The following is a 16,792-nucleotide window of genomic DNA, read 5'->3' on the forward strand; positions in this document are numbered from 1 at the left end:
GAAGGCATTGTAATCCATAAGTTGTACACTGGAAATTTATATTCATTAAATAAAAGTTTAAAAAAAAGAACAACTTATTGAATGATTCTATAAAGTAAGAAAAATTATATTTTCCACACACACAGTGAACACAAACCTGGTATCTGAATATACAATTATATATATTATATGTATAATATATATAATTATTATTGTATATATATAATATATATACAATGCAAACTAGAGTCATTATATAGATACTCCAAATACTTCAGTCCCTTTTCCTCTCTGACCCACGTGTTCTACAGAATTTCCTAGTTTCCCCCATGTGATTAGGTTCTAGCCTCTTTTTAAAATTTTTTTTACTACCTGATAGTAATGTTAATGTAACATTAATACAAAGAGAACAGATTTGATGTAATTTACAGAGACAATTCTAAGAATGTGATGTTATTCCCTTCCTCCTTACCTCCCCCTCCCTCCCATTCTTCCTCCTCTTCTTTCCTTTTCCCTCCCTCCCTCCCTCTCTTCCTTCCTTCCTTTTCTCTTCCTTCCTTCCTTCCTCTCCCTCTCTCTCTGTCTTTTTTAGCTTTCAAAACAACATTTTTAATTTACACTACAATCAAGGACTTACTCCATTTTTTGTGCTCGCTAAAAGTTGAAAATAAAAAATAAAAAACACAAAGAAATGCTAGTGTGTATCAGTATTGCTGCAAATATAGTCTTGTCTAACTTTGGTTTAAATCTTTGTAAAGCAAATGGTTGGGAATGCTATATTGCTACAGTTTCAATTATCTGTGATTATTTTGAAATTTACCATATCTGGGTGAAATAGTCATCTTTCCATTTGATTGTTGTTTATAGTCTTATGCTTTTACAGGATTTCATATTTTTGCCACTGAATGGTATTCTGTAGTGTATATATGCCATAATTTCTTTATCCAGTCACCAGTTGATGGACATCTGAGTTGATTACACATATTACCTATTGTGAATTGAGCTGCAGTAAACATGGGGGTACAGATAACTCTTTCATATGCAGCTTTCACTTCCCTTGGGTAAATTCCCAAGAGTGGGATGGATGGGTCATATGGTAGATCTGTTTTCAGGAGTATCTCCATACTGTCTTCCACAATGTCTGCACCAGTTTACTGCCCCACCACCAGTGGATTAATGTACCTTTTTCCCCACATCCTTATGAGCATTTATTACTTGCTGATTTCTATATGAGAGCCATTCTAACTGGTGTGGAGTGAAACCTCATTGTGGTTTTGATTTGCATTTCCCTGACAGTAATCCTGAGCATATTTTCATGCATCTGTTGGCCATTTGAATTTCCTTTTTGACAAATGCCTGTTCAAGTCCTTTGCCCATATCTTAACTGGACTGCTTGTTTTGTTGTTACTGAGTTTCTTGAGCTCCTTATAGATTCTGGATACTAATTCTTGATCAGTTTCATAGTTTGCAAATATTTTCTCCCATTCTGTTGATTGTCTCTTCACTTTGCTGAGTGTTTCTTTTGCAGTGAAGAAGCTTCTCAGCTTGATGTAATCCCACTTCTCAATTTTGGCTTTGATTTCTTATGTCTCTGGGGTCTGGACATTTCTGTCAAAAATCAGTTGTCTTTATCTATGTGGATTAATTTCTGGGCACTCTATTCTGTCTCATTGATCTATGTGTTGGTTTTTATGTCAGTACCATGCTGTTTTAATTATTATAGCTTTGTGACATGCTTTGAAGTCAGGTAATGTAATGCCTCCAGCTTGTGTGGCTTTTGTTTTCTTTTTTTTTCTAAGGATTGCTTTGGCTATTCTAGCTCTTTCACAATTCCACATAAATTTTTGGATTATTTTTCTAATTCTATAAAGAATGTCATTGATATTTTGATATATATTACATTGAATCTGTAGATGGCTTTAGGTACAATAGACAAAATTCTTCCAATCCATCAGCAAAGAATATCTTTCCATTTCTTGTATGTGTCCTTGCTGAAAGACTTTTACACTGAAATATAAATAAAGATGACATAAATACCTCATGTTTTGGGGTTAGAATAATTAAAATTACTAAAATACCCATACTACCCAAAGTGATACACAGATTTAACACAATCTCTATCAAAAATCCAAAGACATTTTTTATAGAAATCAAAGAACAAATTTTAGACCTCAAGTACTCAAAACAATCTTGAGAAAGAAAAAACAAAGTTGAAGGAATCACATTAGATTATATTATAAAGCAATTTTAATCAAAACAGTATGGTACTGGCATAAAATCAGGTACATACATCAATGGAACAAAATAGAAACCTCAGAAATAAACCCACAACTACACAATCAACTAATTCTTGACAAGGACACCAAGAAGACTCCATAAAAAAAGAGTAGTGTCTCTCATGCTCTTGACCTGTTGGGTTGTGAGTAGAAAGATCGTGAGTTCTTCCTCTAGATGATCTTCCTCTTAGCAACCTCCCTCTCTAAGGTGTCCCAAATGACCTCAGCTGGATGGGCATCTGTATCTAGGAAAGCTGCAGTGGTTAGGTCTCCATTTGGAAGAGTTCCTAGACATTAGTAGTTAGACAGGGCACCTTGGTATACTGATATGAAGCAAATTAAGTACAGCCCAGGCACATTGTGGAGGGACTGCAAATTTCTTGAGTAATTGGCTAATGTCCTCCAATGTTTTGGAAGTTGTTGGAATCAAAAGCTCTTGCCAGTGATGTCCTAGCCCATATGAATTTAGGCTACTAATCCCAGGGAGAGGACCTACAATACCCTCTGAGGATGGGATAGCTTGATAGCAGCAAGGTATTTAGTAAGGGGTTGCCCTCATCATTAATAATTATGGAATGCCATTGTAGACTTCACTTGAAGGGGATACCTGATCATTGTTCAGGATTTGTGAGGAACATAAAACATTTGAGTAATAGGAAGCTCCCTTATCTCCATATCTAAGATGGTCACCAGCCTACATCTGCTGATGAATCAGTTAATACCTAGCACTTGATGTGAAGCAGGTTTGTTAATTACTAGTCCCCAGGGAGATTCTATTGTGTGTAGAAAAGCAAAGAACATGACTATTGCAGCTACCAGGAACATGAGTCCACATATTTATGTCCGTCTAATCCTGGACAACTATACAAATCCACCATACACTGGTTACCTATTTGAGACTGGTGAGACAAATTATAAAAAGTTTGTTTATAGAAATTATAGAAAGCGGCTGGCCCTGTGGCTCAATAGGCTAATCCTCCACCTTGCAGCGCCGGCACACCGGGTTCTAGTCCCAGTTGGGGCACCGGATTCTGTCCCAGTTGCCTTTCTTCCAGGCCAGCTCTCTGCTGTAGCCTGGGAGTGCAGTGGAGGATGGCCCAAGTGCTTGAGCCCTGCACCCCAGGGGATACCAGGAGAAGCACCTGGCTCCTGCCTTCGGATCAGCGTGGTGCGCCGGCCGCAGCGCACTGGCCGCGGCGGCCATTGGAGGGTGAACCAACGGCAAAGGAAGACCTTTCTCTCTGTCTCTCTCTCTCAATGTCCACTCTGCCTGTCAAAAATAAATACATTTTAAAAAAAAAGAAAAAAAAGAAATTATATAAAGCAGGTTTATTACTCATAGCTAATCATCAAGGAACAGAAGTCTTAGATACTTTGTGAACTGTTCTCCAAATATTCAAGAAAGTTGCCCAGATGAATGGAGTCTTGTTTGTGCCTCCCTTTGCACCACAGCTCAGATACTCTGAAAGGTATCCTAAGTTATACACTTCAGGGAGCATGCCACTCAGTGGGCAAAACTTTGAAGGGCATTTTGCTTCCAGGAAAGAAATGAACAAAATTTGAACTGTTCTGGGCAGTTTCTCCCTCAACACAAGATGTTATATTCTCTAGCAGGGACAGGAACAAAGTCTGGGCTGTTCGGGCAGTTCCTCCACACCTCACGATACTGCATTTCTGGCAATCCCATAATTATTCCTGAGAACTACAAGCTAAGGGGGGAGAACTGTATTGGTCCAAGGTAACCCAGAGAACTGTCTTACATAGACCCAGAGGCCCATCTCTGGCATGGAGGTGGTAACCTTTCCACTTTCAACTTCTGCCCAGCTGGAACATAAGTAACATTACTAGCCAATTGTCAGTCTGTTCCTTACTCTGGAAGCTGGTAGAGCTTTTCTCCTCTTGGTGAGACAGGGCTGGCTGGAAGTGAAATCTCAGGCATTCTAGGAGGACAAGACCCACAATTTAGGGCAGAACCTTGGCAGCAACTAAATGATGGAATACAAAGCAGTTCAAAACTGCACTGAATGCCAGCAGTACACTGAGCCTTCCCAGAAAGAGACAAACTAGGACAACCAATTAGTCAGCCAAAAACAAATGGCATCCTCTATTCCCTTTTGGTCTGCATCTAGACCATCACAACCACTCAGAAGTTATTTTCTCTGACTCCCCAACAGCTCAATTCTAAAGTAATGAGATTTGCATTGAGTGAACTGTGAAGTCGCTCTTCCTTAAAAGCTTTTCCTCCTCAGCAGCTTGATATAACTCCATGTGCTCCCAGTATTCCCACAGGGATTTGCCCAGTAGCAAGAGGCCTGCATGAAGGATAACCCAAAGATATTACTTCTTATGAAATATTTTTATCTCTCACAGGCAGGATGGAATTTACCAATTAGAGTTAATTTTAACCATAGTAAATATAGCTGAATTACATAGCTGAAGCATATGATTTTTATTTATTTATTTCCAGAACTGGGAAAATAATTGAAGGTAAAATTTTCATACACAATGTATTAGGGGGCTGGCATTGTGGCACGGTGGGTAAAGACACCACCTGCAATGCCAACATCCCATTTGGGCACTGGTTCAAGTCCTGGATGCTCCACTTCGAATCCAGCTCCCTGCTAATGGCCTAGGAAAAGCAGTAGGAGATGGTCCCCGCCACCCACGTGGGAGGCCCGGATGAAACTCCTGGCTCTTGACTTCAGCCTGGCCCAGTGCCAGCCATTGCAGCCATTTAGGGAGTGAATCTGCAGTTGGAAGCTATCTCTTTCTGTGTCTCTCCCCCTCTCTCTGTAATTCTTTCAAATAAAGAAATATTTTTAAAAAGTATTACAGTTTATGTTCTTGCCATCTTAGAATACTTACAGCCGTATCAAGAAATAACTCCAGATACATTAGAGAATTTTTTTATTTTTTTTAACTTTTATTTAATGAATATAAATTTCCAATGTACAGCTTACGGATTACAATGGCTTCCCCCTACCATAAGTTCCCTCCCACCCGCAACCCTCCCCTCTCCCGCTCCTTCCCCCCTCCATTCGCATCAAGATTCATTTTCAATTCTCTTTACATACAGAAGATCAATTTAGTATAAAGATTTCAACAGTTTCCACCCACATAGCAACACAAAGTGAAACATACTGTTTGAGTACTAGTTATAGCATTAAATCAAAATGTACAGCACATTAAGGACAGAGATCCCACATGAGGAGCAAGTGCACAGTGATTCCTGTTGTTGACCCAACAAATTGACACTCTAGGTTATGGCGCCAGTAACCACCCTAGGCTGTCGTCATGGGTTGCCAAGGCTATGGAAGCCTTCCAAGTTTGCCGACTCTGATCATATTTAGACAAGGTCATAAAAGACAGGGTGAGGATAGTAACCAATGATCCTAAGAGTGACGTTAACCAGGTTTGAACAATGATACAGCATTAAGTGGAGAAGAGGACCATCAGTACACACAGGTTGGGAGTAGAGCCATTGGAGGTAGAGTAGAGGTTATGATTACAAAGGAATGAGGCCCAAGTGCGCTAGACAGGGTCTAGAACAAAGGACAGAATCATTATTAGAGGAGCTAAGAAAGGTGCTGTCTAAGCTACAATTAAGTTTTCTGATTGAGAGGCAAATAGAACCTAACAGAAGGGGCTTGATAATAATCTGTTGGGCTTTAGGCCTTGTAAGTTCAGAGGCCCAGACCTATCTATCTCTTCACATGAGGTACATCCTAAGGGAGGTGTGAACCTCCTAGGGGAAGGCACTCTGTTGACTTTCATTACTTGGATGGCCTAGGAGGAGAGCTGGCCAGGTAAAGGCAGGGGGCATCTCTAACAAGAAACTTACAGTTCTGCCTGCAATGTTGCTGACCCTACTTGGCCATCCCCTCGGCTGCAGTGGTCACTTTGGAAGTTGGGCTGAGTGAAGGGCTTTTCAGCTTAGAGCCAATAAGATCTGTGGCTCTGACCTGGGCATCCATCGACTCCAGGGCAGGTCCATTTCCAGTGATCCAACTCTTGGCAGAGCTGCCAGGGCTCTTCACAAGCTGACTTCTGCTGAAGCCCAGGCTTACCACATTGAAAGCCACTGCAGTGGACTGGCCTGTTGGGTCTCCTTGAGGGCAGATCACTGTACAGATCAGCCATTAATAGGCCTGCCACCCATTGCTTCTGATGCCGAGCTTTCTTTTCCTCCTGGTTTGTGTTCAAGCAGACCAGAGGATGCAAGTCAAGGGAGTGCCCAAGTCCCATCTCTAATCTTCAGTGGCCTGAACTACAAGTCTATAGTCACAGGCATGTTCTGTAGTAGTTTTTCTAAGGCAGACAATGCCCATGAGGAAAATTATATTCTCACTTTAAAACTTTCTTTCCCTTTGGTCTGAAAGGGAGGTTTTATCTACTTACTGTATACTTCGCTGATGGCAAAGTAAATCTAGCTATGAGATTATTATTTAAATTCTTATTTTGGCTATGCTATTACAGAAAAATGTTAGCCATCTCCTTTATAAGGTCTAAAGATTAAATTGTGTGTCCTACAGATTCCTTTATAATAGAATTAGTTTCCTACCTTGAGGAGAATAGAGAAATGAAAGAACAAGTTGGGCTTAGAATAGAGAAATGAGGGAGCAAGTCCTAGATCGATTGCTGACAATAGCAAGATCACATGAATACTTAGCAAATAGTTTCAACCATTAGATAACAACTTAAGAAAACATTTACCAGAAGGTCCAATGCCTTCTAGAAATTTTAAGAATCATGTATTTGGAAACACCTCTTAAATATCTAACATGGTGTAGTTTGTTTAACCAGTAAACTTAAGCACAAACATATAAAATGTTTTTAGTTTCTTTCTACCAACAAGTTTAAAACATATGATGCAGAGATTCAGGTCACACGAATTAAAATGAATCTTTGATTAATTTTAGCAGCTTATATTTATGGACAATCTTATCTATAAGCCGATTAAAATAAAATTCTTAATAAAATTTTCCTATGTGGACATACAATATGTACACACATATAACATAACATAATAGACCAATATAACAATTTTAATAATAGCTTTTAAAATATTTAACTCTTTTTGTAGATTGCCTATTGATTTGAATTGCTTTTTGTTTTTAGTAACCTCAGTTAACCATACTTTCTCTCAGTTGGTACTGTTAATACATTATTGCCTTCATCTGTTTACAGAGCCATCCCAAAGTACTGAATACCATAGAAGTGGCTGGAAAAACTCCATAGGAACCCATAGGAGGACAGCTAAACACAGAACCAAGAACACTTTAGTTTTATGAGCAGCAAATCATATATAACTGTGGATGACAAAAGACTTTACGTCGCCATGTTTAAAATTATAAACTCATCAACCAACAAGAGGCACTTGCTTACTTCACAGTATTTTTGAAAGCACCTGTAGGATTTTACAAGTATTTAACCCTTTAGGCCTCTGGGGCTTTCTCATTAAGATAACTATCATGTCTAGTAACACAAGATCACTAGACTTTTTAATTCTCAAACATTTGTATTAATAGAATTTTCCATTATAGAAACTTAAAATTTACTACCACGTCACATCTTGACAGTACTTCTAATATAATCCAAATACCCTGATTAGTTGGTGTCTCTATAAGATGAGAGACATAGGTCCTTCGATTTTTTCAGTTGGGCCCAAACTGGAAAAAGCAAAGTCTAGGGTTTACTGGAGATTTTAGATACTAGATTGTTTGAAACTTTGATTTTTTGGAATGCCTGTCAAGAATGCCAAGAAGGCTCAAAATCCAAAATATCTCGTTGAAATAAGATTCCTTAAAATCATGACATAACATAGACCAAATCTGATCATTGTTACAAGGTGATTATTCAAATCTTTGAAAATAAGCACGTATTTAAATAATCCATAGCTCTTAATAGAAATTCAGCTGTTTTTGAACAATTAGAATTTAACAGACATCAAGAGAACATAATAGATTACTTAAACACATTGCTTTAACAGAGAATCAGATTTTAATTCTGTGTCAAAGAGAAATTGAGCTTCCTGTGATCTTTTGCTGTGAGGTTTCCTTCCTTTACCTTCTTTCATATTGGTGACCGTGTTTCTGTGTTTCTGTATGTAACACATCATTAAGCATCTTTTGCAGGGCTGGATGAGTGGCGACAAATTCTTTCAATTTCTGTTTGCTATGAAAAGTCTTTATTTCACCTTCATTCACAAATGCGATCTTTGCAAGATATAATATTCTGGGCTGGCAGTTTTTCTCTTTTAGTACCTGGGTTATGTCTCGCCATTCCCTTCTAGCTTGTAGGGTTTCTGATGAGAAGTCAGCTGTGAGTCTAATTGGAGATCCTCTGAGAGTAATCTGACGTTTCTCTCTTGCACATTTGAGAATCTTTTCTTTATGTTTCACTGTGGTGAGTTTGATTACAACATGTCATGGTGAGGATCTCTTTTGGTCATGTTTACTAGGGGTTCTATAAGCTTCCTGTACTAAGATATCTCTGTCCTTCTCCAAACCTGGGAAATTTTCTGCTAGTATCTCACTAAAAAGGCCTTCTAATCCTTTCTCCCTCTCCATGCCTTCAGGAACTCCTAGAACCCGAATGTTAGGTTTTTAATAGTATCCTGTAGATTCCCGACAATATTTTTTAGGTTTCTAATTTCTTCTTCTTTTCTTTGGTTTGCCTGTTTCCTTTCCTGTTCTCTGTCTTCTAAGTCCGATATTCTGTCTTCTGCTTCGCCCATTCTGTTTTTAAGGCTCTCTAATGTGTTTGTCATTTGATCTATTGAATTCTTCATTTCATTATGATTTCTCATCACTATCACAGTTTCTTGTTCTACTAGTTGTTTCATTTCATTTTGATTCCTCCTTAATAGTTCATTTTCACGAGAGAGATTTTCTATCTTGTCCATTAAGGATTTCTGTAGTTCAAGAATTTGTTTTTGAGAACTTCTTAATGTTCTTATCAATTTTTTGAGATCTGCTTCTTGCATTTCTTCGATCTCATCATCTTCATAATCTTAATTGGGGTGTCTTTTTCATTTGGGGGCATCATAGTGTCTTCCTTGTTCTTGTTACCTCGGTTTTTGCGTTTGTTGTTTGCCATGTTGGAGATATTTGGTTTTTTTACTGTGGTGTTTTTTCTTGTTATACTTTGGCTCTATATTAAGTGGACTGTCTGCTTTCGGTGGAGTCTTAGAGGCTTGAGATGAGTGTGGCCTGAGAGCTGTGTTTGGTTCCTCAGGGTTGAGGGTGTGTCAAAGGTTTCACTCCCAGGTTAGGCATGGTAAATCTCTCCCTCCCTCTCTCTCTCTCTCTTTTTTTTTTTTTTTTTGATTCAAAAGAGAAGTAATTCCACACAGCTGAATGGAATTTGAGGTAGTTAGCAGGCGAATGATATACCCATAGGAGCCAGAGATTGGAAGCTTTTTCCCAAGGACCACACAGGGAATCTCTGCTGCCCTCAGTGTGGGCTCCAATTCTCCTGCATTCTCCCACTGGGTTGCCAAGTTAGACCCTAATCTCCAGTTATTCCGCCCCCCCCCCAGAGTCAGATTTTTCTGTTAGGCTCAGGGCCGGTGCAGACCTGGGGTCGCCCTGCTTATGACGTATGTCCAAAATGGCGCCTGCTCTTTGTCTTGCTCGCCTTTGAGGGGTGAGCGGAGAGAGAGAAACTCGTGTCCGTATCGGTCACTTTTTTTTCCCTCTCTCTCTTCTAGTTAGCCTGGTGAACTTTTCCCCATGGAGTTTCAAGCCTCGTTCCCTCTAATCTCTTCTTTCCACTTTCCCGCTGATGTCTCGGGCTATTAAGGTTCAGCTCACCTTGCGTTCCAGTGCTGGTGTGTTGAGTCTGCCGCTGGTGTTCCGAACTTGGGCTCCCACGCTCTCCATGCAGGTCCACTGTGAATCACTAGTTCCAGAAGGGTTTCCTCTGCTGTTTCTTCCCCTACTCTTCCCTGAACCTGCAGTATCTCTACTTTTATTAAACTGTCTCTTCCCGGACTATCAGTGTGCTCCCTTCCTATTCCGCCATCTTGCCGCCATCCAAAGCATTCTTAAACAATAAAAACAAAGCACCAGACCTCAAGACATCCTATAGGGCAGTTACAATCAAAACACCATGGTACTGGCACAAAAACAGACATGTAGACCAATGGAGCAGAATAGAAATTCCAGAAATTAATCTCCACATTTACAACCAATTTATCTATGACAAAGGAGCCAAAATAAACCCCTAGCGCCAAGACCGTATTGTCAACAAATGGTGCTGGGAACACTGGATCGATCTCTGCATGCAGAAGTATGAAACAAGACCCCTATTTTACAACTTACACAAAAAGCCACTCAAATTGTGACCTAAATCTACAACATGGTACCATCAAATTGCTAGACAACATTGAGGAAACCCTACAAGACACTGTCACAGGGAAAGACTTCTTGGAAAAGACCCCAGAAGCATGGACAATCAAAGTCAAAATTAACAAATGGGGTTACATCAAGCTGAAAATCTTAAACACTGCAAAAGAAACAGTAAAGTATAGAGGCCAACTGACAGAATGGGAGACAATATATGCAAACTATGCAACTGATAAAGACTTAACCTCCAGAATCTATAAAGAGCTCAAGAAACTCAACAAAGACAACCTACTCAAGAAATGGACAAAGGACTGAACAGACATTTTTTCAAGAGAGGAAATTCAAATGGCCAATAGACACATGAAAAAATGCTCAGGATCACTAGCCATCAGGGAAATGCAAATCAAAACCACAATGAGGTTTCATCTCACCCCAGTTAGAATGGCTCTCATACAGACATCAACAAACAACAAATGCTGTCAGGCATGTGGGAAGAAGGGTATCCTAATCCACTGTTGGTGGAAATGTAAACTGGTACAGACACTATGGAAGATAGTATGGAAATATCTCAGAAATTTGAATATAGACCTATCATATGACCCAACCATCCCACCCTTGGAATTTAAAAAAAGAAAATAAAACCAACATATGGAAGAGTGATCTGTACCCCCATGTTTATTACAGCTCAATTTACAATAGCTAGGATATGGAATCAACCCAGATGTTCATTAACTGAAGACTGAATAAAGAAATTATGGTATATATACACTATGGAATATTACACAGTAGTAAAAAATGAAATCCTGTCATTTGCTATAAAATGGATGGAACTAGAAATCATTATACTTAATGAAAATAGCCAGTCACAAAAAGACAAATACCATACGATCTCTCTGATCTGTGGTAAGTAATAGAGTACTTAGAAGGTAATTATAGGAGATAAACTGACACCTTGAGACACTGCAATTTTAAAATGCCCTTGCTATGAGTGTCAAAGAACAATGTTTGTCTTGTTTGTTTGTTTTGGCTCTTTTTTTCCCTTTTTCTTCATGCTATTCAATGAACTCTCAACATAGTGTAGGGTTAATCTTATGAGCATAAAATTAAATGAAAATTTATCCCTGTTAAAAATAAGAATGTGAAAGGAAGAGGAGGGAGGAAGAAATGTTGGAGTATGGTGGAAGGGAAAGAATCACCATGTTCCCAAATTTGTATATATTAAATATATGATGTCATATACCTTAAACCAAAAACTACTATAAGATATAAGGAAACTCTATTTGTTACCATTTGGACTGAGGAAGCACACCCAAGGAAGACTAAATGCGAAAGGGTTCAGATTTTATTGAAGAATATGTGGTTCAGCCCACTGGATAATTTGACTGGGGTTGATCTGGTGTAGCTAGGAAAGCCAGAGGCAACTCTTCGGAGTTCATGTAGAGGAATAGGTGATCAGCCACTGATGGAGTGGGTATGTGGTGGGTTTCTGGGTGGCAGGGAGAATAGGTCTTCAGAGCACAAGCCTGCGACAGGAACAGGCAAATTTGTGAGACACCTCCACAAGGCCACAGGCAGCTTGCAGCAGTCATCAGGGGATCTCTAGGCAGTTCCATTGGCCTACATATCAACTTTTATATATACTACATACTATTTTTATATATACTATATACTACTTTAATTATAATAGTCCTTTTAGAAATTTGATATTGGGATATCTCCAGATTGTTTTTATGTTTTATAGTTGCATTGGCTAGTCTGGGTCTTCCACGTGTTCACTTGAACTTTAGGCTTTTTTTCTAGTTTTTGTAATTTTTGTGGAGATTGCATTGGATCTGTAAGTAGCCTTGGACAATATGGGCATTGTGACAATATTAATTCATCCAATCAATGAACATGGAATATTTTTCCATTTTTGTATCTTCTTCAAATATTTCATTAATGTTTTGTGATTTTCATCATAGTGACAGTTCACATCCTTGGTTAAATTTACCCCAAAGATGAGGCCAGCGCTGCAGTGCAGTAGGTTAATCCTCCTCCTGCAGTGCCAGCATCCCATATTGGTGCCGTTTCTAGTCCCAGCAACTCCACTTCTAATCCAGCTCTCTGCTATGCCCGTGGAAAACAGTGGAACATGGATCAAGTGCTTGGGCCCCTTCATTCATGTGGGAGACCCAGAAGAAGCTCCTGGCTCCTGGCTTCGGATTGGTGCAGCTCCAGCTGTTGCGGCCATTTGGGGAATGAACCAGCAGGTGGAAAACCTCTCTCTGTGTCTGTATCTCTTTCTCTAACTCTGTGTTTCAAACAAATAAAAAAATCTTTAAAAAAAATTACCCCAAAGTATTTAAACTTTTTCGAAGGTATTGTGAATGGGATTATTCTTATAATTTCTTTCTCAACCAAAACATTGTTGGTGTATAAGAATGCTATTGATTTTTGTGTACTGATTTTATGTCATGTAAATTTGTTGAATTTCCTATCAGTTCTTTGTGGAATATTTTCCTATTAGTCTTTGTGGAATATTTTGGTTCTCCTGTATAAAGAAGCATGTCATTTCTACAAACATGTATAATTTGACTGCCTTCATTCCAATTAGTACTCCTTGATTTGTTTTTCTTGTCTAATGACTCTGGATAAAACTTCCAGAACTGTATTGTATAATAGGTTTTGTTGCATTGAGGTATGTTCCTTCTACACCCAGTTTATCACAGAATTTTTCATGAAAGGATGCTGTATTTTATCAAATGCTTTCTTGGAATCTATTGAGGTAATCTATTATTTTTGTCCTTTATTTTGTTGATGTGATGTATCATGTTTATTTATTTGCATATTGGAACCATCCCTGCATAACAGGGATAAATCCCACATGGTCATGGTGGATGATCTTTTTGATGTTTTGTTGAAAGAGAAATTTTAAAATTCCTTGAAAGTAATGAAAACAAAAACACAGAATCTAAAAACTTATGGGACTGGGAGGGGTCAAGATGGCAGTATAGCAGCAAGGTGTGCCGAGTTGCAGAGAGAAACTGATGAATAGAGGGGACAGTCAGTTGACAGAACCACAAAAGGTTGGCTAGAGTGACACAGGAGCACACCAGAGAGTGTCGGGGTCCACCCCAGGCCAGGTAGAGGTGCCCAGAACTGCAGAAAGAGAACAGAAAAAAAAAAACAGCAGGAGGCTGCTGCAGCTGCCGCCACAACCGCCACCTCTGATCCACCCTGGGATGGACAGGTGAGACACATGCTCGGTTGAGTGGGGGAGGAAATCAAAACAAAGTGAATAGCACCCACGGGAAAAGGGTGCAATCCAGGGGGACGAACTGAGAGACTGAATATGCCAGGATCCTTTGGTGTCTCCCCATCCCCAATCAGAGCTGCAGCAGGCGGAGAGCAGCCATCTTGTTTGTTTACATTTGAGTGTGAAAGAGGGCAGGCTCTGCTTTCCCCTTCTGAATTAGGAACTTCAGTGGTGGGGACCACAGTGGTTTGGAACGACTCCCCACTCGTCACGCAGTGGGCACAGTGACTGGAGACGCTGAACTATGGAGGCCCAGGCACTTTAGGGAGAACAAAGGAACAGGAGAACTGGCCCCAAGGGGTGCAGTTTGGCACCTCAAAGTCCTGGCACCAGCCTATTCAAGTTACCAGAAATAAACAAACGCTAGACGATAGAGCTGCCTGCTTACACTGGCTATCGGTACAGACCCATAGTAGCCCATTGCAGAGGGAAATCAACCTGAAAATTAAGCCAAACAGAAATGCCGAAGAACAAAGGAAAAATCCTGACTAAGAATATAGAAGAACCTATGAACTCACCAGTGGAGCAGGCTAAACCATCCATAATAGAGACTGAATAAGAAGAATTTGAACATGCCAGAAAAAGAATTCGGAAAATTAATAATCAGATTATTTAGAAGTAATGAGAAACAGATTCAAGATCTGAATGAAAAGCATGCCCAAGGATTAGAGATCCTAAAGAGAAGCCAGAATGAAATACTGGAAATGAAAAACTCAATTGACCATATAAAAAACACCTTGGAATCCCTCAGAAATCGAACAGATGAAATAGAAGAGTGAATATCAGAACTTGAAGACAAACTTCCAAAAATAATACAGTCAGATCAAACACAGGAAGAAGAAATTAGATAATTAAAAAATATAATTGGAGACCTACAAGATTTAATCAAGTGTTGTAATGTCCAAATAATAGGAGTCCCTGAGGGTGTAGAAAGAGAGAATGGATTAGAAGGCATTTTCAATGAAATAATATCAGAAAACTTCCAACAGAAGTTTTTTTGTTTTTTTTTTTTTTGCAAAAAGCATGAGGTATTTATTGTACGTTTGCGCAAACGGGCCCCCACCTAAGGCGGTGAGGAGCCCTGAGCGGCAGTTTCACACAGGTTATATAGAGGGATAATTAGCATACCGGAGAATGCTGAGGAGAGTGCTGAGGGAACCAGCTGAAGAGAATGCTGAGGAGAGTGCTGAGGGAACCAGCTGAAGAGAATGCTGAGGAGAGTACTGAGACTCTCCGAAGGGGGAGTGGCAGCTCTGCTCTGGGCATGCCTAGAGGTTCTCTAAAGGGGATAGACTTTTCCTTCCCAGAGAACGTGCCCGCTGGACCCTGGGGAACATCTAACCTCTTAAGAAGCCCCTGATATCTGCCCAGGCCTAGTTTCTTGTCCCTCTCCCCCATAAGGGTCCTTCATTCCCTCCTTTTCTTTTTGCAAAGATTTTAATCTTAAAATCTATTGAACCGGCCTGGGGAGAACCTGCCTCACTGGAGGGAGGAAACTCTGTTCTTGCTGGACTGGGTTAGGTTCCACGTTAACAATTGCGGAACATGGGGATTGGAAAAACAATGGGGAAAGGCCAGGAACATCATAAATATTAAACAGTTTTTTGAAAGTCTTAGCTTGAGTGGGTTCTGAGTGCGCTGGAGCTTCCATTTGGCTGGTCTATCCAGATCCTCGGGGCCCTGGGGAGGTGGTGCTTGCTTCACGTGTGAGGCGTGGACCCAAGCAGCGATTCCGTCGACCTTGAGAGCGGTGGAAGTTGTCAACAGCACAGTGAAGGGGCCTTTCCACCGGGGCTCTAGAGTCTTAGAATGGTGCCTTCGGACACCATTTTTTTTTTTCTGCATGTTGTACTTTATTTAAAATCCAAAAAGCGGTAAGCAGTGACAGGCAAGTGGCAATTCCGTACACGCGGTTGGAACCATCAAATATTTACATATTCACAGCTCACAGGGCTTCCCCAGCAGCAAGGATTTCAGTCTATGTAGTCAAAGTCTTCCGGGATTCCAAAATTTTTATCAATTTTATTTTCTTCCAATCCAAATTTTCTTTTGGCCCAAGATTTTATTGCAAATATGTTATCAGTCCATCTGTTAGCAGCTTCTTTGGCTATTTTATTTGCTTGACGTATTTCTTCCACAACTTGTGGGTCACATTCCTTGTATTTCTCCACTTCTGCTTTTAGCTGGTCCCTTTCTTCCCGCAGTGAAGAAAGCTCTTTTGCTATCCTGGCTCGTTCTTCCGTCTCATGTCGGCCAATTTTAGCTTTCTCAATATTTTTCTGTAGGTTTGCATACTTCTGGTTTCCCTCAGACAACTGAGATTCCAGAACCTCCACCTTGCGTTTCCTCGTGTGAAGAGCTTTACTAGGAAAAGCCCAGTAGTAATTCGACGTTCCAATCCTCTCACAGTCAACCATCCCATCATCAACTAAACTCTGGAGGACGTCTTTGACTGACATGGCAGTAATGCCTTTTTCTTTGGGAGCACCAAAGAAACAAACAACAAAATTCAACAAATACTCAGGAGCCCAAACAAATTAGACCAGAAGAGAAATTCACCATGACACATTGTGGCAACACTCAGCTCAGTGAAACACAAAAAACAAATCCTAAAATGTGCCAAAGAGAAATGACAAATCACATTCAGGGTAATTTAATCAGACTCACCCCAGACTTCTCATCGCAAACACTACAGGCAAGGAGACAGTGGCATGATATATTCCAAGTTTTAAAAGACAAACAAAGCCAACCTAGAATACTATATCCTGCAAAGCTATCATTTATGAATGAAGGGGAAATAAAGATCTTCCACGACAAACAGAAACTGAAAGAATTTGTATCCTTGTGTCCAACCCTACAACACTAGCTCAAAGACATGATGCACACAGAAATAC

At 39.9% G+C, this 16,792-nt stretch overlaps 1 protein-coding gene across 1 annotated transcript; it reads right to left on the reverse strand.

The window, feature by feature from the left end:
- Positions 1–15,743: 15,743 nt before the first annotated feature.
- LOC133760904 (meiotic nuclear division protein 1 homolog) lies at positions 15,744–16,379 on the reverse strand. The gene has a single exon (XM_062193479.1). The coding sequence runs from the start codon at positions 16,355–16,357 to the stop codon at positions 15,872–15,874; it is 486 nt and encodes a 161-aa protein (XP_062049463.1). The 5' UTR covers positions 16,358–16,379; the 3' UTR covers positions 15,744–15,871.
- Positions 16,380–16,792: the final 413 nt, after the last annotated feature.

This window comes from Lepus europaeus, chromosome 5 (genome assembly GCF_033115175.1).
Source record: "Lepus europaeus isolate LE1 chromosome 5, mLepTim1.pri, whole genome shotgun sequence".
In the NCBI taxonomy this organism is placed as follows: domain Eukaryota; kingdom Metazoa; phylum Chordata; class Mammalia; order Lagomorpha; family Leporidae; genus Lepus; species Lepus europaeus.